The 25,023-nt window shown below is 36.3% G+C and overlaps 1 protein-coding gene across 7 annotated transcripts in view; it reads left to right on the forward strand.

Annotated features, from left to right (window-relative positions):
* The window catches only part of LOC110024290 (splicing factor U2af large subunit B-like), a 48,564-nt gene extending 23,957 nt beyond the window's left edge, over positions 1 to 24,607 (forward strand). For 3 of the 7 annotated variants that reach the window (XM_020724188.1, XM_020724197.1, XM_020724204.1), the window contains 6 exons: positions 8,914 to 8,974; positions 9,056 to 9,168; positions 9,281 to 9,727; positions 18,245 to 18,380; positions 18,818 to 18,885; positions 24,205 to 24,607. In XM_020724188.1, the coding sequence (XP_020579847.1) occupies positions 8,914 to 8,974; positions 9,056 to 9,168; positions 9,281 to 9,727; positions 18,245 to 18,380; positions 18,818 to 18,885; positions 24,205 to 24,342 (963 nt within the window). In that variant the 3' untranslated portion in view covers positions 24,343 to 24,607. Of the gene's footprint in view, positions 1 to 2,222; positions 2,567 to 8,913; positions 8,975 to 9,055; positions 9,169 to 9,280; positions 9,728 to 18,244; positions 18,381 to 18,817; positions 18,886 to 24,204 lie in introns of those variants that run through there. The other 4 variants (XM_020724172.1, XM_020724179.1, XM_020724213.1 and 1 more) reach the window with 3 other exon arrangements.
* The last annotated feature ends 416 nt before the right edge of the window (positions 24,608 to 25,023 follow it).

The raw sequence follows: 25,023 nt of genomic DNA on the forward strand, positions 1-25,023 counted from the left end.
TTGTTGGCCTTTTTATTTATAAAATATTTCGTAGATCAAAACGGATGTCACAAATTCTTTAGTCTAGGTGATTGAATCCATATTACAAGTGATATTTATCCTTCGAGATAAGTGTTTTACTTGTAGTATCGTGTTCACTCGTCTAAACTATTTAAAATGTGAGACCCGTTTGGTCTCACCTATTTTAAATTAAAATGTTACTTTTAAAAATAAAAAAAGGGGTTATGTTCATATTTCAATTATTTTCAAAATCACAAAATTATTACTTTTTTCAAATCATAAAGTTATATGAAGTTATAAAGTTAAATTAAATAAAAAATTTTCAAATCACCAAGGTTTAAAAAAAAAAAAACGGCCGTCAATGACATGAAGACATCGACAAGAAATACCTATAAAAAAACAATTCTATAGAATGCGTATTTGAAAAACTAATATCAATATTTTTCCATTATTAACCTTAAATCCTTATCATTGAAATTATCAAAAGAAAAAAATAGGGAGAACTTAAGAATAAAATATAAACATTTGATTTAGATTAAAGATAAAATAATCTCTAATTTGAGAAAACAAGAAAAAAAGTTCAAGAAATAACTGCATATTTAAAATTATGATTAGTAAGAGGAAAGTTAACTTCACATATGAGCATAAGAGAGGAAAAAATGCCATTAAGTTCAATGAAAGTTCTCCAAAAAGGCATCACAAAGATGTTGGTGTATTTTGGGGTGAGAAATGGAGCAACAGGCTTCGAAACAGGAACAAGCTTGGCAGAGGAGTGACAATTTTGCGGTTGGATGAGATGAAAAATCATATGCAAGGTAAATAGAAGATGAGATAGCAAATGAATTAGGGTACTGTGGGTTTTACACGAAGAGGTCAGAACAAATGAATTAAAATAAAGAAGGTATGAGCTGAAACAAGGGTTCTAACAAATCACCACAAGAAAGTTGGAAAGTGTCTGTGGTATGAGAAATATCAGAGGGGTAATAAGCTTTTGCTAAAATGAGTAGCCATTTAGTGGCTTGTTGAGACTCGATGCGAAGAGACAAGAATAGATGAACAAAAAATGAATAAGATTAGAGTCAAAATGACAGTTTAAAGTTGTCATTACATCAAAGTTGGAGAGCATTTGTGGAATGAGCTTCAACGACTGAGCAATAGGCTTGGCAAAGGAATAGAGTAGTAGCTGCTTGGTAGCTTGATGAGATGAAGGTCACTTGCAAGCCAAACATGACATGCAATAACAAATGAATTAGGTGTCACTGTCTCATCGAGGTTCATTGAGGCTTGATGGGATGATATGAGAATAAGCTAACAAAAATGCATAAGAATGCAGCCAAAATGTGGTTTCAGCTTGTCATACTGAATTGAAATAATGATGACTGATGAACAAGAAAATTTTTGCGTTATTGTCGTGCTGGTCATGTCTTGACTCTTATTTTGGAGTAAAACACATCTCAACCACAATTTTAAAGGTGTCAGACATATGCTTAGAGGTGTGTCCAGGTTCGACACTGATGCGGAGCGTTAATACTACCCCTGCCCACATTATGTTAAAGTTTAATTTTTATGTTTTAGTTCTATTTTTATATGGGTTTTTCTATTTGGATGGCAAACTTGTAATAATGGGTGCCTTAGTACTTATAAATAGGAGATGTTTTGTGTATAGGGGCAGATTTTGGGTTTTAGAATTGTGAGTTTCTTTCTCGGAAGGTTGGGCTACCCTTCATCTTCCTTGCAGCTATATCCTTGAGTTGGTAGTCAAAGTGTTGTCTTGCCGTGTGTATTATTGTTCTTCATTTACATCAATCTTTGCCTCCAAAATTCTTTTCAATAATTCTTGACTGCTATTCAGCTGAAATTCTACTCTAATATACCTTGTTGGTATCATTGTGGCTTCACAACTTTGGCTTCTTGATCTCAATTCTTGCCAAGATCCTTTAGCCTTCTCAAAGGGCTACTAAACCTCAGTCCAAGAATCTCTAAGAAGGTTTCATGAATAGATTTTCGGTTTGATGAAAGCATTTTGATTTTACGTGCCTTCTGCTTTCTTGTTTTCTTCTTCTGTCTTAGTTGTTCTTGCTTGTTTGTTCCTTTGGTCGCTGTGCTCCGATCCCAGGAATCCAGATTTATGGATTTTATCATGTGCTGTTCAGGCACGGGCTTATGTGAATTTCAAAATTCTGCTTTTGCATGAGCGTTTCCTTTCTTGTTCCTACACTTGCTGCTTCAAATTGGTATCCTAGCAAATTCTAGCGCAAGTTACTGTGATTTTTGGATTGCTGTTAGTTTGGTTTCAGGTTCTTGGAATGGACAAGTCTGCTATCTTCTTGATTTTTCCTTCTGAAAGCAGAATTTAGCGGGAGGCAATTTCTATTTTCTTGATTCTTCACGAGTGTGTTGCTCCATCCTCCTTCCTTTCCTCTACAACTTCGCAACGAAATAGCATGCCGCCAAAAGAAATGTTGCAAGCACAATCAAGAACTCATTATTGAAGGTTTACAAGAGGAGATCCAACATCTTCAAGAAAGAAGCTGCTCTCGAACAATGAAAATTAGAAGAACATGAGGTAGATCAAGAACATAAAATTCTTAAGGAAGAAGATGAAAATCATTTTTTCAAGAATCCTCAAGTTAAATGGGTTTGAAGTTTCGATGTTAGAATCATTGTGGATACCTATATTTGATAGCTCGTATGATGAGGAGAAATGCGTTGGAGTACCTAGAGTGAAATGTTCTTGTTTTGACGTTTGACAGCATGATCTGTTGGAGCTCTCATTGCGAACAACATTCAAATAATTAGAAGGGTTTCTTCTATCACTAGTGAAGTATATGATTCTTATCAAACTTCATGCGGTCTTATTTCTAGTGAAGCAACCTCCATTGAGGTTGAAAAATATGCTGACACATTTTGGCCGACTATGTTCATTATCTCTGACACATACATTATATCTTATATTTGATTGGCCCATGATGACCACATATTAGTATATGTTTTTTCCTGCTTGTAGCAATCAACATGAAAACCTTGAAGATCCAACACTCGTAGATGGGGAAATATGAAATTCCTTCGGGAAACTACTGAAAACCGTCCTCCAACAATGGAAAATGCGTGATATGATCAAGGTGTAAACAAAAAATTGAAATGTATATCGCTGGTTTACATCATGATTGTAAAACCTCTCCTTGGAACGATATGTTGAAATTCGATTTATATTAAACATGACTCAGTTCTCATTGAAATGAGGAATCTTGCAATATCATTGATACCTGAGTTAACCCAAACCACAACCGAACGATAAATTTTATTTTTGATTTCAAAACTACTATGACGAATCCTCAATATTACACAAACATGTAAATAACACGCAAGAACGACGACGTAGTAAAACAAGAAAAGAAACATAAAAAAACACAAAAAAATGTATCTCTAGAGAGTGGCAGGCCCGGAAGGGATTGACGGAAGTGGCGGTCATGCTGATAGGTGGTTGACATCCCTGGACTGCGGGGCCGGATGATGGAGTGGAGCCAGTTGGGTGGAGGCTGGTGGATTGTACAGCGACAGGAGTCGGTGTCGGGGGCTGGACAACAACAAAAGTTAATGTCGGGGGTTGGACAGTAGTATGAACCGACGCACAGGGGCCTGACTAGCAATAGGAAGAGATTCGGAAGGCTGTTGCGGCTGCTGAAAGGTGGCTGGAAGTAAGGAAAACAGGAGGAATGGGGGCCGAAAGGCCTGTGCGGTGGTTGGGGGCGGTTGGATTGTTGGATGGCAACAAGAAGAGGGGTTGGAAGAGACTTGTGGGGTATATGGGAGAGTAGCGATGGGAATTGAGGAAGGATAAGTATCCTCGCGGGATTGAGTTATAGTTGGAGCATCTCTCAAAGCTTTGGAGAAGATCTCCATTTCGGGCGAGTTACAGTTGGAGCAATTCCTCGCCTTCGGATACAACCCTAGAAGGGAAAATAACGTCGACGGCTGGCTTGGATAGAAATTTGAAAATCTGGAAGATAAAAACTAAACCTTAACCAAAGCAAATATCACCTATATATAATGAGGAATAGTAGATATAATAGCTAGAGAATATAAATAGAAGGGGTGATGAGAAAGGAAGGAGGTAGACAAGGAAAGTGCTAGAAGTTTATCATGTTGGTGGTAGCAGAGATATTGTAATTCTTTGGGAAGTCGATCATTAGGTGTTGTCATTTCACAACACGTTATGATAGAATAAATATGCATCCTCTTTTGGCACATCATTAGCTGGTGATGCATATATATGTAGGTTTTCGTAATGCAACCCTTGAGCCCTTAACTCTGAAATATTCTTCTTCCACTTCTCACACTCAGCAGAATTTAACTGATAAACCAATAGATGAGGAGAAACCAACTTTATGGTGAAATTTATGTCAAGCTGTACCACTCTTACCGGCGACCACTCCACTCAAGAGAAGCCTCTTCTCCATTGATAGAACCTAGATCCCATTGATGAATTTCTTTCCTCATTAAGCTCCTATGATAAATTTCAAGGCTGGGTTTCACCCCTCATATTTGGACATCTAATGATGACCATGTTGAACTGAATCTATATCTAAATAACTTTATGCAATTTTCTAGACATGCACAAAAGGGCCACTTTTCTGACAGAATGAATATCTCTCAATAGGGGCAACTCATGAATGAGTCAATAGATCTAAATGGTCTAAATTTCTCTTATCTGGGGTTGCTATGTCTATAGTGTTAGTTCGTCGAACTCAAAAATATCTTAGACACTTACCATGAAGTCAATTAGAATCTCTCCCACAGGCTTAGTTGGAACTATGTGCATCTTTTCCTCCTCAACTAGAAGCTGGCCCTCTTCCTTTATGTCCTCACAGTCTTCAATGTCTATGATGTCATTACCCAAATTTTTGATGCCTTGAGCAGTGAAGCAGATCACTTTTTCGGTTGTACAACCTGATTCAATATGCCCAAATTCGTGACACTTGCAACACTTCATGGTTGTGACAAATTTTGTGATACATATTGGTTACAATTGTTCTCCATTTTAAATCAGTTTTTCCCGTGACAGGGTCGTCTTTGGTTTTCTCCTGAATGTAATCTAACTGTAGGATTTTGAGATTGAGCATTGCCTATAAGATGTGTTGTTCTCCTGACGATGTGGTCTCCACTTTTGAAGCTAGAGTCTAAACTTTCTGTCTACTGTAAGTTGGTAGGAACTGACACTGGATCTCCCGCTTCATCTTCAAATTTTTTTGTTCTTTGAATGCTGGTTATTCTCTAGGCCTCTTTTGTTACTAGATTTTGAAGCTTCGTGGTCATTCTTCTACATCACTAAAGTCCTCCCTATGGAAGTGATTTAGATCATAGTCTCTTGCTCTCCTTCGATTTTCTAGATTTAGATCGAGGTTAATCCCCTCTTGGCCCCCTTCATCCATTTCTGCTAGTTATGTTGCAGACAACATATATCTTGTTGTATTTCATCTCAGGTGGGGTTTGACAGGTATTGTTTCGGGAGCATTGTTGAAGTTTTGAGATTTGCTGAAGAAGAAAGAAAAAAGAAAAGAAGAAAAGAAGAAAAAAAGAAAAAAAAAATAGAGGGAAAGAAAGAAAAAAAGAGTGGGAGAGAAGAAAAAAGTGGCAGACTCTATAGATCCCTAGGATAGATTTAGACTAGCTCTGATACCAAATGATAACAGAGTTAACACAAACCATGACCAAACGACAAAATTTTATTGTTGAATTCAAAATTGTAACGACAAATCTTGAACATAACACAAACATGTAAATAACACGTACAACAATAACACAACAAAACAAGAAAAGAAACAACACAAAGCAAAAAATGACTCTCTAAAAGAGAGTAGTAGGCCCTCAAGGGAGGGACGAAAGCGGCGGTTGTGTTGGAAGGTGGTTCACAGACCCGGGTTGCGACATCGAATGATGGAGTGAGGGCGGCCTGCAGGGAGGAGGCTGATAGTAAGTGGGGACGACGGCGTAGAAGGGAATAGGGGAGGTGGCAGTGGAATAGACAGTAGTAAGTGTCTGTGTTGGGGGCTAGACGACAACAAAATTTGGTGTTGGGGGCAGGACAACATCGGGAATCAACAGTTAGGGGGAAGAGGCTTGGAAGGTCTATGCAGCTGCTGGAAGGGGGTTGAAAGCAAAGACGTCTGCAGAAAGAGTGGCAGTGGAAATTGGGAAGGCTAAATATCCCCGCCAGAACGAGTTATAGTTGGAGCACCCGCCGAACCTTAGGAGAAGATCGCCTTGTGGTCATTACAGCTGGAGCATCGCCTTGCCTTTAGATACTGCCCTAGAAGGGAAAACAACTTTGACGGTTGGCTTGGACAGAAATCTGAAAATCTGAAAGACAAAAACCGACCCTAAGCAAAACAAACATCTGCAACGCATTACAAGGGTCCCGATGCCAAGCTGCCAACACGCAACATTACAAGAAGGCCACATGCCCATGAGACCATGAACAAATTAACCAGTGCTTGCATGCCTGACAACCAGCTCAAGAAGACCGCAGCAACTCGGCAGCACTTCCCTCCAATAGACATGCAGGGCTTACACCCATATATAGACACAGAGACATTCAAAATGCTCAAAAAGCTTACGTTTTTATATAATGAAAAATAGTAGATATAATAGGTAGGGAATATAAATAAAAAGGTGATGGAAAAGGAAGTAGGCAGGCAAGGAAAGTACTAGCAACGGAAGGGCTAGACAAGGCATGTAATCAAATTGGACCGCAATACTGTAGCAGCTACAGTACCGCTACTCGGGAAACTCCCACGTCAATCACCAATCTTGGCCTATTAGCTAAAGCAGATGCTTGGATCACCGTCCTTGACCTACTTGGGGATTAAAATCATTTTCAATGTCTCTGAGTCAGAATTGGAGATCCAGGTCGAATCTTCTCCAATTTCGGGAGAATGACGTTGGAGCGTCAGTACTACTGCTGTTCACATTTTGTTAAAGTTCAATTTTTATGTTAGTTCTATCTCTTTTTGTGTTTTTCTATTAGGAAATAAGGGGGGCCTTACTGCATATAAATTGGTGGTGTTTTGTGTATTGGGGAGCTAGATTTTGGGTTTTTGAGTTGTTATTGTTTTTTTTTGTGGGTTTAAAATTGCGAGTTTCTCTCTTCTAGGATGGTTGGGCTACTTGTTCATCTTCCTTGCAGTTGTATCCTAGAATTGGCAGCCCAGGAGGTGTCTTATCATGTGTATTCTTGTGCTTCCTTTACATCAGTAATATTCCTTTTGCTGTTCTTTGCTTTCAGAATTCTTCTCAGCAATTCTTGCTTGTTGTTCTGTTGAAATTCTACTCATATACCTTGCCGGTATCAGATGCCTATTGATCATAGGCATGGGAATATTTTTGACAGGTTATTTCATTGCCTAGCTTTAATTGTCTCCACCTTAAACCATTCTTTTTTCTTTCAAGCCTTATCTAAAAATTCTTCTAAATTCTCTCTCCTGAGACTCCATGAAGATGGGTCTTTTTAATCCTTCCCTACCACCTTTGTAACTACACTTCACATAATCTTTTTTAGCTCCTCTTAAAATTGGAAATACTGACCATCACCCAACGATTCTCTAAATCAAACTCTCTTCTAGCTACTTAGTTTTAAATATCCTCAAGAAAGTGTCCAGTCAAAAGCCTAAAACATACCTTAAATCCCATCCTCATCCATTTTGTGCATTAATCTATTATATGTAGATTCTCTTTTACATTAATCAAACTCTCTTCTAGCTACTTAGTTTTAAATATCCTCAAGAAAGTGTCCAGTCAAAAGCCTAAAACACACCTTAAATCCCATCCTCATCCATTTTGTGCATTAATCTATTATATGTAGATTCTCTTTTACTTTAAAATCAAGTCTCATTCCATTTGACCTTCTTTCATGCACTCATTTTAGGCCTTGTGTTGTTAAAAGAAAGCAAAGATCTCCTAGTTAATCTTCCTCCAAAGCTCACCCATTGAATAATTCCCAAACACTAGGCTGGTACAATCTGAATCGAACCCAATGCAAATAGGCTTAACATGACCATTAATCCAAATAGATCTTGCCTAGTTTGATCAACCATTTAAATTGGAACCATTGATCAAGCCGCACCAAATAGACCAATACTCTTGTCTGGCGTGGCCATTAATCTGTAATGCAAAATTAGAGCTGAGAGTTTTTGTCGATTTTATTGTCAAATAAATAGTTTTTTTCTTCTAAAAGCTCTAATTTATTTTTCTTTGCGAAGCAGTGATCCCTTCTTCACTTTTTTTCTGAGACACGTCTCATTTATTTTTTTTAAGGATGGCTCAATACTGAGTAGAGCATTTGCTTTTTCTTTGATGTTATCTTCCCCCCTATCTGGCACAGACCTTATATTGGGACTACCTGGAATTCATGCCTGTCTGGCTGTCCTTCTAATGTCTGCACTCCTTTTCTTCATTTTCGCTCTTTGTTCTCTATACCAAAATTTTCTCTTCTGTACAAATCATGATTTTAATGAATCACCTCAATGTTCACTTCTGCTACTGATCCCGCATCTTTGTATTTTATTTCTTCATTAACTATTTGAATTTTTTTAATCTTTTTTGTGGTCTCCATCAATAGACCTAGACACTGAAATTATATCTAATTGTCATTATATTTTAGGACTGATTCATTTTTAATGATGCATTGACACATTGAAGTGCATTTTTTGTCCAGTAATTGATTAATTACATATTGATTCTATTTGGTTTTACATTTTCATAATAATTGTAGTTCTCTCTCCCAATGATTCCCTATTTCATTGATAAATGATTTGAACTTCAAAAAAGATTTGTTATGTAACATTTTGTGCAAGAATGCTTTCTTATCTGTCTTATTTCATGCCACTTCATTTTAACATTCCATATTTTTTGCAGTCAGTTGCAAGCTTTTTTAGTCAAGTAATGTCTGCTATTGGCGGAAACACAGCAGGGCCTGGCGAGTGCTCATATTCCACGATTTTGTAAATTTGGATTTTTGATGCTAACAATAATAACCTAGTCATGGTAATTGTTGCAGGTGATGCTGTTGTTAATGTTTATATAAACTATGAGAAAAAGTTTGCTTTTGTGGAAATGAGGTCTGTTGAGGAAGCAAGTAATGCCATGGCTTTGGATGGCATCATATTTGAGGTTTGTGCATTCCGCTCTCCCCAACAAACCCACCCCACTCTGCCCACCCCAACAATCACCAAAGACTCATGCTTCTTCATTATATGCCCCCTAAAAATTATCTTGACCATAGGGGGCACCAGTAAAGGTTCGAAGGCCGAGTGACTACAATGCTCCTTTGGCTGCTGCACTCGGCTCAAGCCAGCCTAATCCAAATCTTAATCTTGCTGCTGTTGAGCTGTTGTTGGGATCTGCTTCTGGCCTTGAGGAGCCAGATCGTATTTTTGTTGGTGGACTCCCATACTACTTCACGGAAGCGCAGGTGCGAGAGTTGCTCGAATCATTTGGAGCCCTTCGAGGTTTTGATTTGGTCAAGGACAGGGAAACTGGTAATTCGAAGGGCTATGCTTTTTGTGTCTACCAAGATCTTTCGGTCACGGACATTGCATGTGCTGCTCTTAATGGTATAAAGATGGGTGATAAAACACTTACGGTCCGACGTGCAAACCAGGGAATTGCTCAACCCAGACCAGAGCAAGAAAATATTTTGTTGCAGGCACAACAACAGGTAGCAATTCAGGTGAGGCACAACTTTCAAAATGCATAACATGAGTTTAAATATTGTATTATGAACAGCTAATATTGGATAACTTCATAGTGCTGCATTATTTGGTTGTGAATATATAATGGTGCAAAGGTCATGTTGGACGGCATTGTTATGAACGTATAACCTTACTGTTATGGCTGTCTGAAGTTCCTTTTTGCTTATTTCAATTTGATTGCAAGAACAAGTCTCTAGTAGCTCGTTTGTTTTTGAAAGGATAAGCAAGTGACTTGCACTCTGCTTCTTCTAATGGATTTATTGTAATGGTCCAGTGTGTAGCCATTCCTCAGGAATCGGGGCATCTTTTTCTGAGTCTTTGTTAACTTTCTACTATCTATTTTGTCCTTGGCTTCCTGCCTTAAGCTTGGCCTGTGCATTTTATTTTACCTGGTATTTAATCTATGTAATCAGTTAGTACTTGGATTCAATCCTTTCATATCCCCTCTTTCTTTCTTTTTCCCAACATTTTTTTTTCCTATGAGTCAAATCATTTTAATTTGATTTATAATCTCATGCGGACATTTTTATGAAAACCTTAATCTCTTATCAATTTTGCCTTTATTAATACCCCCTCAATCATTGTTCCTCGTTTCCCAATTGTCCATCGCCCTCCTTAGTTCATGCCGCCCTAGTGATATGTGAGATAATGTTTACCACTTAATCAATCATTGGACAATTATAATTAGTATAATTCTGATAACTCATCAATTTGTGGATTATTAAATTTTTCTTTCTGGATTTTGTTTGCTTCTTATTCAAAGTTTGAAGCTCTCCCGAAGCTTATATAAATACCACATAAATGTTGAAATGAATTACCCATTAATTATTTTCAATGCTTGTTATGATACCAGAGCATTAGGCTTTTTTTCATATCATTTCAAGAAGCTTTATCCTTCATCGTTCTATTACTTAGAATTTGCAAGCTTTCAATGTAAAGACTTCAGATTCCGTCTAATTTTCACAGTTGTAGTTTTCATTTTTGCAGTCTCATTTCCATCATTTATTCTCTGTGCATCCTATCACTAACTCATCTTTTCTTCTCGTGGAGCACAAAGATACCCTTGTTCCTTTGGTTTTTGTTTATTTGGGGCCTGTCTCAACAACCCAACTCTAATAGGAGAAATATAAAACATATATTCAATATATTATTTGAGTGCAAAAACTTACCTAAAGGTAGGGTCAAAATTGTTCTATGCTTTCTTGAAGGGAAGATGAATATTGGGCTATTTACTTTGCACCAAATCTCAACAAACTGATCCCACAGTCAATATTTGGGATGAATATGAATCTATGGTTCTTTTCCGATTTTAAAATTTCATATTTCTTCATTCAATAAAGAAAATTCAGAATACGATTAATCTAAAGTTTGTGATGCTATTTAAATCTATAAGATCAAAATCAAGATTTTGTTTACAAAGCAAAATGGAAAACTCACAAAGAATATTTCAATCTACAATAAGGTCTCTCTGACAAAAGATGGATCATCATCAATGTACCCAAATGGAATGCAGCAAATATGTTACCATTTTTGAAAGGTTTGTTAGAAAATACTGAATATATATGATTTTCTTATTTGATGTGTGTGGGTTCAAAATATTTGCACCCTATCCTCCCTTGAAATGATGATGAGAGAGAATTTTGTTATGAATCCGGGTCAATTTTTTAGAGGTAGATTACAATTATAGATAAGACAATACCCAAAGCTTTCAACTTTATTTTATGATTTGGCGTTTTCATAGGTGTAAGCCGCTATGGTTAATTACCACTCTTGATAATGGAGGAATAATTTTTATTAAGATTAATCTTTAGGCGTTGATTGCTTAATGTATTTTAAATATTCGGATTTTAAATTTGAAATGATTTTTTAAAAAGATTTTTAGGCATTTTGAAAATAGAAACCTCTTCGATTGAGAGATTTTCAATCAACACGGTCATCATTAGAGATTTTATTTAAGATTTTTTTTAAAAAAAATTAATTGCTTAGTTTAAGCCTTGCTAACTTTACACTTTACACTTTGCGTGTAGAGGATTGTATTCATAATTAATATATGATTTTATTTCATTAAAAAGAAATTGTGCTGTTGACCTTGTCAACTCTACTTTCAAGCATAGATAATTGGATCATAAATTGCCCTTTATGATTTTGAGATTGAGTAACTTATATTTTTAGTATGAAATTTTATTTTGAAAGTAGACTCGTCCGGTTGAAATTTTATATTAATCTTGACATCATTCGAATAATTGAATTATTGTATTTGTAACTTTAGAGCTTGATTTATAAGTGGATTCTTTCAATTGATATTATCAAGGTTGCCATCAACGAGATTTGTGTATTGATTTTGATTATTTGAATTATTGTATTTGTAAGCTCTTCATGAAATTCCCCTGCATACTTGCTTCAGAAATCCCCCACAGTTGTGCCGACAACAGCTCAAATCTCTCTCTATATTCCATTACCATACCCTCCTTAGTCAAGACAAAATTGCTCATATAGGTCTCATTCTCGAATGGCTCAGAAAGGTTCGAACTAATAATCGTTAAATTCTTCCCATGAACCAATCAGGTATCTAGCATCCCTCAATTGAAACCAGGCTAATGTTTTTTCCTCCAAACACAATCCCGCCGCTATGTGTTTCTCCTCCCCATCTGACCCATTCACCGCGAAGTATCATTTCGCCCTCGAAGATCGACATCTTCAACTTTCTTCAGCCCAACATCTTCTTTCGCCGTTATTTCCCCCCATGTATCGAGGTTAAAACTCTTTTCTTCAACTGCACCCATATACCGTCCCTGCTTCTCTCCCGTCTTCGTGCTCCTCCAAACCTCTGCTATAATCTTTTTCATGTTTTGGCCCAACAACCTCCATCAGAAATCTCTTATTCACCCTTAATAGGAGGCCCTGAGAGGAGTTTCGTGATGGTAGATGTTTTCCTCCTCGTGTTCCTAACCTTAGATCTCTTTTCCTTTTGATTTTGCTACAGATTCTCTAGTCAACATTTATATAGGGTTAGCAAATTGAGCTATCAACAGGTTGGATTACATCTTAATGAGCCTCTTTAACATCTCTTGAATTTCACCCATGCTCTCGAATTGATCCTCCAATCGGTTCTTCTATAGAACCTCTTTTCTATGGCGACGAACCTTTCTTCCATCCCAAATTTTATTTGACTTATCTTTTCCTCCAATTTCTTATCTAGATCATCTAATTTCTTTGCTGCCATCTATTTCAAAAAAATTCTTGATCTCAAAGAAATTTTTTTTTATACCCTGCATACCGGAAATACGATTACTGTGAGACATTGTTGTTGTCATATAGTCACGCTCATTGTGAGCCCAGATGACTTCGCTGGCGGAGGATGTGCTGCAAGTGATTCTGTCTACGCATAGTGATCCGGGCCTCGGTAAGCAGTGATCCTGTCGTTGCCTCTCTTTTACACGTTGAGATTCGGTCTTCTGCATGTGATCCCAGCTTCTGCATGCAATCACACAAGTTGCGCCCGTGAAAAAGGAGTTTCGGGTTCTGTAAGCCGCGATTCTTCACGCGAAGCCTTCCCAGCTACTCTGATCACGACTGTACGAGAGAATGGGTCCCTAAATTCTACGATTCCGTTGCGCAGAAAATGGACTTAGGCTCTGATCGCGGCTGTATCATGTATGTGGCGCGAGAGGAACAGGAAAATGAAAATTTCAGCTCCGTACACCGCGATTCGATAGGTACAACAAAGCCTCCGGACCTCGCAACCCTTATCGCGACTGTATGAGGATCTCGTAAACGATGCAGTTGTCGTAAGTGATGCGGTTGTTGCTCATGGCTTTAGACACGAAGATCTTCAATTAGGGCATAATGAGTTTAATCCCTGTTCATTGGGATTTTTTTGTTGATATTCCAAAAATTGATTGCTTTGATACAAATTTGATGCGATCCGATGTTAAAATCGAAACGTATTTCCACAGAAATTAGGGCAAACTCTAATTTTATTACAATAATTCAGACAACTCAACAAGAGCACAAAGATAAACACCTATAATTCGGGAGATAAACGATCTCTCCCAAATCCTACAATTCAAGGGTTCGGAAATCTCTCCCTAATTCTAAATCTAAGACTCAAAACTCAATCTCATATATAAACCTAAGACATAACCAACATATTTATACCGATTAATAATAATTATAATAAATATTAAACTGTCCTTAAGCTTAAACGTATTAAAGACAAATTTGTCCTTAGGCTAGGCACCCTCATAACACATGCATTGCAATGCAAACCTTGTCAGCTCTTATCATTTGTGTAGAGGATTAGATTTGTGAGTCGAGCATATAATTGTATTTCGGAGAATATAGTAAGTAATATTAAGAGTATTATTTAATAATTTTTTGTTAATGAAGAGCTTTAGTTTTTAATGAGATTAATATTCAATTACTAGTCAATCTTATCAACTCCAATCTCTATTAGGAAGAACCGGACAGACTGAAGTGTGAGTTATGTTCTTGCCTTATGGACAAAACAACCTGCTCAAGAACACTCATATTTTAATGAATTTGAATTCGATTTTTGAAAGTAGAAGTTTTATACAATTTAAGATACTCGTGCACTTCTAGAAACTGATCATATTTTACTTTAAATTTATGATCAACCCATGCGACAATCTTAGACTATATAATTATGATTTAGCATATTCATTAGAGCAGATGCAGGCTTAATTTTAATAATGTGTACTAATTTTGAAGCACCTATAAGATGCATTTGCATTAAATTCAATGCACTTGTATGATGTATTTTAAGTCCTTTTTATTAGTTGCCTTTTGTTGTGCGCATGCGTTGAAAATAACTCTCACAAATTTCAAGATGGTGTATTAAAATTGATAATTACCTTATGAAATTTGTGCAACACAAAATTAGTAAAAATTAGGATTATTTGTGCAAATTATTTTTTCTGTCAGTGTGCGCACAAATATTTCATTTTTTTCGCCTTATATTTTATTTCTTGCCCACTGTATGTGCGTGTTGAGGATCCAATGACGAGAAAGACATTTTGTGTTCTGATTGTGCATTCAAAATATGACATTTATTTCTATTTAGTTCAGAGTTTACTGAATTTTGAATTTCAATGAGGCTTCATTTAAAATTGTTGAAGAGCAACTGAATTCTTTGCAGCCCTACAGAATAGTTTGAATGCTCAATTGAGATTCTTATCGTGCTCATTGATGAGCTATCGAGTCTTTTGTTGTCCATTTTTATATTTATTTGTTTAATCCTGGTCCTTGCAATTCTTTTCATAAGACTTGTTGCATTTAAAGTTTTTTTTTGTTTATATATATATATATATATATATATATATATATATGCCGTGTTATTAAGTGCAGGTGTTATTTTGAGTTTTGCTTGTTGCAAGTTTGTTCACCTAAAAGTTTGGCGGCCTTCCGAAATTTCTGCTATGTAGGGGATGTTGGGAGCTTGTAAGGCACGTGTAGTAGGTGTTTTGCCACACTGTGGTAGTTTGTCTTCTAACCTACCCCTTATAAAGCATGAATAGACTTTCACATACCCGTGCAAGAGAAACATAGAATTTTTCCCCGTATAGGAATAATGTGAATTGGTACTTGAGATAAACAGATTTCTCAGCCGCATTGGAACAATGCGAACGGGTACTTAATATAAACGTATATCTTTCGCTGCTTTGGAACAATGCTAACGTTTACTTAATTTTTTCTTGGTATACTTATGTACTTGGCCGACAAGTTCAGTGCAATGAAATGACAGACCTTTGAGATGATACAATAATATATTTGTGTTTCTAAATTTTTTGTTTCTAATTTTGATTCTCGTTTAGCTATCTTTTGTCTTTGTTTGTAGAAATAAAATTGAGTATGTGTGTGTGGGAGGGAGGTGCTGAGTTTGAATTTTCTCTGTTTAAAGAGAGAAAAAGAGAAAGAAATGATGGGGTGGTGGATTTGGGTTGATGTCGGTGTAAGAGTGGTCGTGAGAGAAGGTTTAGTGCTTGGGGTTTTTTTAGGCAGAGGAAGGATGGCATAGGTGTTTCCATGCAAGGAAAGGTCTGCTGGCCTGTGATTCTTGTGTAGATAGACATTGAAAATGAAAGGTGAAAGTTTGGCCAATGACGGGCAAGTGTAATGTGGGTTAGGGCTTGGCCGTGACTAGGCACCAGAATTGGGTTGCGGATGACGATCCTGAGAAAAGTGGCTGTTTGGAGCAACTGCGAATTGGTTTTGGGTTTCTATTTCTGGTTTTTTTGGGCATTTAGGGTAGAGGGGTGTGAGCATTCTGGTGTGGGTAGATGCAGAGGAACGGTGTTAGCTGTGATGGGAAATAGATAGGAGAGCTTGGACCAGTGGCTTGGGGCATTCATGCGATAGAAAGAAAAAAACTATAAGGGGGTGTTCAAAGTCGGATGAATTGGGAGATCGTGATTGATTTCTGCACACGTGCATGAGGTGGAGGTGGGATCAAGTTGCTATGGGTTTGAATAGCGTCGTTGGTGGGTAAGCAGATTGTGATCTAAGCTGGAGGATGATGGAGTGAGAGTTGGCTGGAGCGAAGGCGCAACAGGTTTGAATGTTTGGAGAGATGAAGAGGGATTCCAGTGTACGGTGTTAGCTGTGATGGGAAATAGATAGGAGTGCTTGGACCGGTGGCTTGGGGCATTCATGTGATAGAAAGAAAAAACTATAAGGGGGTGTTCAAAGTCAGATGAATTGGGAGATTGAGATAGATTTCTGCACGCGTGCATGTGGTGGAGGTGGGATCAAGCTGCTATGGGTTTGAATAGCGTCGTTGGTGGGTAAGCAGATTATGATCTAAGCTGGAGGATGATGGAGTGAGAGTTGGCTGGAGTGAAGGCACAACAGGTTTGAATGTCTGGAGAGACGAAGAGGGATTCCAGTGTTAGGGGACCGAATAGATTTGGACTTTTGCACACAAAATAAGATTCTGGTTGAGTGCAAGTGTGAGGAGAGTAGTGGCGAGAGGTTTTGTGGAAACAACAAGAAAGAAGACTACTAGGGAGTTTTGGCTGCGGGGGAGAGCTCGCGTAAGGATGGCTTAGGGGAAGACGTGAGAAGGGCATGGGCTATGTGGGTATTAGGTATTTCATTTTTATTTTATTATTATTATTATTTTTGGTTGTGTCTCGGTATAACATGATTAGAAATGGGATGAGTACAAGGTAAAGAATGTGGGTACAATGAGGATAATGCGACGGCACGGGATTTTGATTTGGGAAATATATATATTTTTTAATTTTTAATCTTACATGTTGTCGGCCGTTTTTAACTCCGTGATTTGAAAAAGTGGTGATTTTGTGATTTTGAAAATAATTTAAATATGAATATAACCCTTTTTTATTTTTAAAAGTAACATTTTAATTTTAAAATAGGTGAGACCAAACGGGTCTCACATTTTAAATAGTTTAGATGATTGAATACAATACTACAAGTAATATACTTATCTCGAAGAATAAATATATCACTTGTAATAGAGATTCAATCACCTAGACTAAAGAATTTGTGACATTCATTCTGGTCTGCGAAATATTTTATAAAAAGACCAACAAGTTCCTTTACCTAACATAAAAAATTAGATAGAGTTTATTTTATCTGGTTTCCAGGTTCTCTATAGAGGCAAACCCCTATAGTTAATTACATCTTAAATGACTGGGGGCCACTTAAGAAAACTCTCGATTAAGATAAGGTGGTTTTGCCATCAAGATTTCAAAGTTTAGGTTTTCACGATTGGACATGAGACAATCAAATGGGAATGACTCAAAATATGAACAATTATTTTAAGGAATTCAAAGGAATGAATAATAGTAGACATCACAGATCCAAGAGAAACTCTGGGGATGTCCCAACTATTCTAATGTTTGGCTTTATGTCTTTGAAATTACATAGAATTTTGGACTTATGTTTACACAACATATGCATGAAAAGATGCACGCACTTTTAAGAAGATATTGATAATGGTATTTTTTATGTGAGTTTAAAAATTTGAGTGGTATGCATGTTATTATGAATGTTTACGTGTTAGATATGTAAATAAATAAGAATTGTATGGTATGCGTAAATGCTTTTTACATGTTACATGTGTTGCAAACCAATTTTTACTTCCCCCAGAATAAGCAGCGGAGTGAGCAACAAGAAATAAAGCAGCAGCAGCTTTCTCAGTTCTACTAAATGACAGAATATGCATAACCTTTTGGCCGGGATTATAAATCACTACTAACTAATCCTATGGACCCCAGTAATTAATTATTAGAAAACTAACCCAAACATGTTATGCTAATACAACAAAATAGAACAACTAGGCTGGATAAAAGTATTAACTTTCACGAGAAATGCAACACCGAAGCAGAACTGTCTTTGCTATTGATAGCTGCATCATGATGTAGGCAGTGGACCATTTGTTGAGTCCGGTAGATGCAAATTATTAATTTATGTGTTCATGATCTTATTAATATATCCCTATGTCCTGACAGCGGCTTGTGTTACAAGTGGGATCCCTTCCAACCAAGGTTGTCTGCTTAACTCAGGTGGTTAGTGCAGATGAATTGAAGGACGATGAGGAATATGAAGAAATTCTGGATGACATGAAGGGAGAGGGTGAAAAATATGGTATGATTTTAGTTCTGATGCTTCCTTCTTTGGTTTCACTAGTATATTTTTGCACCAGCCATTATGGGCAGCTTTTTTCGTCCCTTGACTCGTGGAAGAAATCTACTGTTAGGATGCCCATTAGATCTGTTTTTATAGGGTTTTTTTTTTTTTTTTCTGGGAAATTTATATATGTTGCCACAATTCTTATGTATTTGCATATATCACACCTAAACTTTCATGATTACATACATAGCACTTTCATGTTTTAAATTTTCACTTTTAAAAAGTAGTAATAGTTCTTTATTTATGTGATATTAAAGATTTGAGTGTTATGTGCGTAAATATGAAAGTTTAGGTGTGAGTTTGTAAATACATAAGAATTGTGGGCTATTTATGTAAATGCCTCTTTTCTTTTTTTTCCTTCATCTAAGAACTGAAAATTATCTATTTTTCAGGCACTTTGGTGAATGTTGTCATTCCTCGGCCAGGCCCTAATGGAGAAGCTACACCTGGAGTTGGAAGGGTACGTTTGCTTTTATTTAGAAGGAGCTTCTAATTTTTCTACTGTTGCTTGGGCTTCATATGGCTGCTTCTACATAGAGGAGCATGTTTTAGCAATTGATGATGTTATTTCTATTTATTTTGTGTTAAATCATTATATTTAAAGATAATTTTGCTATCACTATTGATTCATATTATTTACATATAACTAAATGATAGGTCTTTCAGTGCTAAAATAATTTCTTACTTCAAACAACTGAATAAACCCTAGAAAATTGTTCAATCATCCCATTATTTTGATTCCCCCGTTGTATTTTGGAGACATTGATTGCCTTAAGTCATAGCTGTAATCTTTGTTGTATGAATGTTTTCAGAGATAAATATTTATTTTGCATCATTAATTCAATGCATATCGCTTATATTTTGAAAAACATGAAGAATAAAAAGAAGATAATGGGGAGAATATCGTAAATTATGAGTATATGATATGATTTTTTAGCATATCTTTCTAGCCTTGCATTCGCTTATAATTATATTTTTATTAAAGTTTTAGCATATATAGAAGTTTCAACTTGTCAATAATAAATGTGTGGATTGTTGATATTTTTTGTCTGGATTGTATCTTTGATTAATTAATAATCAACTTAGGGTCCGTTTGGGGTAGCTGCAGCTTATTAAAAAGGCACCGCGCAGTAGCTGTGATAGGAAGTTGCTGCGCAGAAGCTGACATTCTGTCTATTTTTTGCAGTTTTGAAACAACTGTGTTGCAGTTGTTTTTGATCAAATGACATTTATGCTCATGTATTATAGTGTTGTTTATAACATAACTGTTCATACTAGCATATTTCATACTTAAAAGCAAATAACTAGATTGAACGTTACAAAATCAAAGTAGACATCTCACATAACTGTGAGTAACACTACCATTAAAATAAAAAAAAGGTGTATTAAAATAATAATTAATAAAATGATAACTTTGTTTTTAAAATGCACTTGGCTTATATCACAAGAGAAGCCGTTCTCTAAGAAAACTCGCCACGCCCAATCACTATCAGCTGTTGATTCCTCCAACCCATCTGCCCACCCAAAGAAGTCACAATTTTCTTGTCTTCTTATTGGATACTTATAAAAGTGTTTCCTGTAACTATATGGTTGTCGCAAAGTAAAGCAGGAAGCATGGTAGCCCACAACAGCAGTACAATGCTCTGGAGATATTGAAAGTCGTTCTCGAGCTCATCTTTTCAGAAGGTTTAAAACAAAAAAGCACAAATCTTTAGGGGCAATATTAGCGAAAAAAAATATTCTAATTAACCGATGCAAGTTTTACTAAATTCTGGAGTCTCATAGAACATATAAACCAACGAATCTGTCACTACATAAAGACAAAAATTTTATAAAAAAAATTCTTGGTTGTCTTCAAAAACAAATAATGTGAAGCTCGTATGTGTCACATATGCATTATCACTGATAAAAATCATCCAGAAGAGCCTAAAAAAATCATCACTGAAAAAATGAGAGAAACTTGGTTGCTTTCATTGGGATTTCATATGTGACAAGAACCAATATTCACATGTAGGCCATCCAGAAAAATCTTTTAAGGTTAAATGTCTTATCGCTGACCTCCAAACAACAAAAAATAAACTAGCAATAAATATTTATATAACATATTATGTTCACGGTTACCTCTTTTGTCAATCAAGAGGGGGATAATATATGAAAAAGAGCGAGAAATAAATTTGAGATTCAAAATATAGATGATTGGACAAAATATCGATACAACAAATGATAAAAGTTTTAACCATCCATCGCAAATAAAGTACCAATAAGAAAAAAAAATACAATTGGTCCATTCAGCAGCCAACTATGACGTATGTAATCCGCTCGCTCAATTCAATCATCTCTTTAGCACCGCTATCATCCTGGATGCAACTCTCAGGTAATTTAACTTCTCCTGTTATAAAGAATGTCCTATGCGATATTTAAATGAACTTCATCGGTCTTGCTGAAGTCAATTTTATTGCTTGAGGGATGCTGCCAAATATAGTTGTAGAGAGTTATTGTTGTCACAACAATTTGCACTTGCTTCGAAAATGAATGTCAATATATTGTGCAATATGACCCATTTTTTATTTCACACCCAAAATGTTCTTTCGATGATACCGCATAAGGACGAGTGTCTCTTGTTAAGCATTTTCGGATACCAAATATCACATTCCTGATTTTGAAAGATCAAACAACGATTGAATTATATTTATCTGACACAAATACAAATAATCTAACTAGAAATAAAGGAATTCAAGTGTCATTGTTATCATAAAAGTAACGTAAATAATTGACCCTACGATAAGGGGTCGTTGTGATAAATAATTCAAGCTTCATGTAGAACATATACAACGCCATGTTCTCACAAGTCTCTAGAGTTACTTTCAGAGTTAGCACAACTTGCTAAATGGAAGTTCTTTCTGATGTCTCAGGGTCATTGGTGCATGAATCCATGAATTGCGAAATTCAGCTTCTAATGAAAAGAACCCCTTCTTTTTTCTTTTTCTCCACCCTCGGACGCTTTGCCCTACTAGTGGATTCAACATCATTTAGGTTCGTGCTAGGGCCTTTGTTGAAGTCAATTGTTTTTTTGGCATCCAAGTTTTCAACTATGCCTTCAAACCCTCGTTCACTAGTGGTTCATATATTATTTGTCGTTGCCCGGAGTCCACCAAACATAGTGTCCAATTTCTCTTTCAGCTCATGGTCAATACAACTGAATTTGAATTTTTTTGCAGCTGACACCACTTGCAACATAAAGGGACATGAATATGTTGATATATTTTAGGAAAAAAAAAATATATTATGTAGGTTTTATCTATTTTCACCTCCAATCTCTCGGCCCACCATTCTTTCGAAGCATTTATTGTCTGTTTTATTGGATTCTAACCTAAGACCGTGGATCCTCATTTCAATTTATTTCAATTTTTTCAGTTATTTTTATTAATTGATGCCACTTGTTTTTGAATTGCATCCTGTCATAATCACTTCCCGAAGTTTTCTTGAAATTTTTAATAATATTTTATTAGCCTTCGTTAAAATAAGTTGCGGGTCTATTTCTCAGTTCTACCTCCTTAAGGCAGAGGTCGTAAAATATTAGTTTGTTTTATCCCACATAACAGATGAACTGAGTTTTTTTTTTTGTCTTAACCATTGCATTACTACCATAGGAAGAGTCAAACAACATAAATATTGAACACAAAAAACAATTACCACAACTCAAATAGAAATAGAATTGTCATATTTTAATCATCACTACCACCCCCTTACACCACACACTACCATCTCCACACCACATCCATGCACCAAACAACTAACCCCACGGCACACACCATCACCTCCTCAACCCTCTCATAGCACACACCACCACCACCCCCACAACACATACCGCTAGCACCGCACTACAACACTAACTCTTTCACAGAACACACAACAGTACACCCCATACCACCACCCCCACAACACTCTAACTCCACACCAACTGAAGAGCGGGATCGGATTTTGTAAGCAAAAGAGAAACACCAAAATCAAAATACAAACAAGAGAGAGCTCACAATGTCACATAAGCTTCTTAACTATGGAGTCCAATAACCATGAAATATAAACCGCTAAATATACCATTTTTCATCCATGAAAGAAAAGGGCATGGCATTGCTATTACAAAGCAACATACAACAAAATATGCAGAGAACCCAAGACAACAAAATATACTAACCCTAATTCATTCTTACATGAAAACAAAATATACACGGCACTCGAAACATTGTTGTTCTAAATACTAAATCACATTACAACCATTTTTCAAATTCTTACTCAAAAATCAAAATTCATGATAAATTCACAATCCATATTCGTGATATACACTGCAACTGAAACATTGTTGTTAACGTATGCTAACTATCTTGCAACCATTCTTCAAATTCTTACTAAAAAATTAGAATTCGTGATGAATTCTCAATCTTTATTCACAACATACAGAACACCCGAAACATTTGTTTACAAATTCACAAGCAACTATCATCCATTTCTCAAACTAACTCAAATTTCAAATTTTTTTATATGATCTCAATTCATATTAGTAAAATACACAGCAGTCCGAAGATTGTATTTCAGACCTCCAACACCAAATTGCATTTATTTCTCAAATTCTCACTCAAATATCATAAATCAACGGAGGAAGAAAGAAGTAAAAATGCCAAAACCTTTGGGGGTGATAGGTATTTATACCAATAAAATCAAAACCAACATAATAGAACCGGCGCCATGTATGTATCAACCAAAGACCACAAACCGAACATACGAAAACCAGCTAAATCGCAAAGCACCAAGCAAAAATTGGGCTTGTAGCCACTGAAATAGAGAAAAAAAAAGGATGCCACCACTGCTATGTATGTAAAAGTCATAAAAAGAAAATTTTATATGCAATCATAAGACTAGTAGAGCTAATTACGAAGAAGATATGAGGGGGAGAGGATATTGGAGGAGGAAGGAAGCAAACGCTGGTAAGAGCCCTAGTCACAGGTGTCGGTGAATGAAGAGAAAGAGGAGAAAAAATCATAAACAGAGCGCTTGCAGGACGAGGCCAAGCGGAAGGGAGTGCACGAGGGTAATTCTGCCAAGTAATGCGGAAAATGTAGGGCCGGGTGTGTGGTTCGGCTTATCGTGCGTGTTTAATTAAATGTGCCCGCGCCGCACCAACTAAACCATGCGAATCGCGGTTAAGCAGCGTCAAACAGGCCCTTATCTTTTTTTATTTTTCATAAAAGGTATAATTGTTTGTAATTTAGATAGCTGTTCTTTAAGCATCCAGCAGTGTAACTTGTTAAATGAAATTCTCTTACTAAAATTTTAGCATCATTTAGCAAGCATAATGGGCTATGCCCTGTATTTAGTTTCATCTATACATTTAAGAAAGGTTTACATACATACCACTCAATTCTTATGTATTTACATGTCTACCTCCTAATCTCAATATTTACATATAAGCCATCTTATCTTTTTTCTCAGAAAAGTTGAACCCAAAGAGTAATATGCATGATTCAAACCTGTAACCTAACAGTAAGATGTCCGAGTAATTGTGCAAATGACACCTTATGCACGCAAATGTCTATTTCACTTTTTAAAAGTTGAATGTAGTGGTAGCTTTGATGCAGTATGAAAGATTTAGGTGGTAGAAATATATAACAAAGTTTAAAGTGTCAGATATGCTAATACATAGTAATTGGGTGGTATGTAACAAAAGTATATATTTCTAATCTAACCCACATCGTTCCATTCAAATTTCTCTTTGGCTCTTCAGGTATTCTTAGAATATGCAGACATCGAGGGATCGGCCAAAGCTCGATTAGGGTTGCATGGAAGAAAGTTCGCTGGAAATCAAGCGGTCGCAATTTTTTATGAAGAAAACAAGTATGCGAAAGGCGAATACGATGCCTAATTATTTTATTTATTTTCAGTCTTTTTTTTGTGGATTCCATCATGTTTCTGAGTTATACTATCCTACGGCAGTTGGTTCTTGGTTTAAGCTATAAATCATATTTTAATAAAATGATTATGTATATCAAAATCTTTATTTTGGATATAAGTAAACATTTGCATTACTTTTAGGCTATAATTATACTCGGAAGTCAGAAGTGGGGATTTCAATCACTCAGGTTTAGGGGCCGTTTGGTCGAGTGAATTGTGTTGGGGGGGGTGTTGTAATTATTTAGTGGGGTTATGAGAAAATTATGATTTTGGCATCAAGAAATACAAATGCAATGTGGAGTATGAATAAATTTGAAGTTAGATTAGTTTATTTTGAATGAATTTAAAATTTGATTGATTTGCTCGAATTTGAATTATAGCATTCGTTAAAATATAATATATTATTTACAAAGCATAGTAGGCTGTCCCTGTCCGTCGCCACTGTTGTCTTTGGCTAACGGTTGCTTGTAGGTTGCACGTCAATTGCTTGCCGTCCGACGCCTCCAACCTTGCCGTGTTTGGCCCACACGCCTCCAACCTTGCAGTCTGACCGCCACCTGATCGGTCTGCTGACGAAAAAAAATATTTTGAAATATATTATTTTCAATCTATTTTAACTTAAATAAAAAAAATATGAAAGCCTACTTTTCTT

Source organism: Phalaenopsis equestris, unplaced genomic scaffold (genome assembly GCF_001263595.1).
Source record: "Phalaenopsis equestris unplaced genomic scaffold, ASM126359v1 Scaffold000002, whole genome shotgun sequence".
Classification (NCBI taxonomy): Eukaryota; Viridiplantae; Streptophyta; class Magnoliopsida; order Asparagales; family Orchidaceae; genus Phalaenopsis; species Phalaenopsis equestris.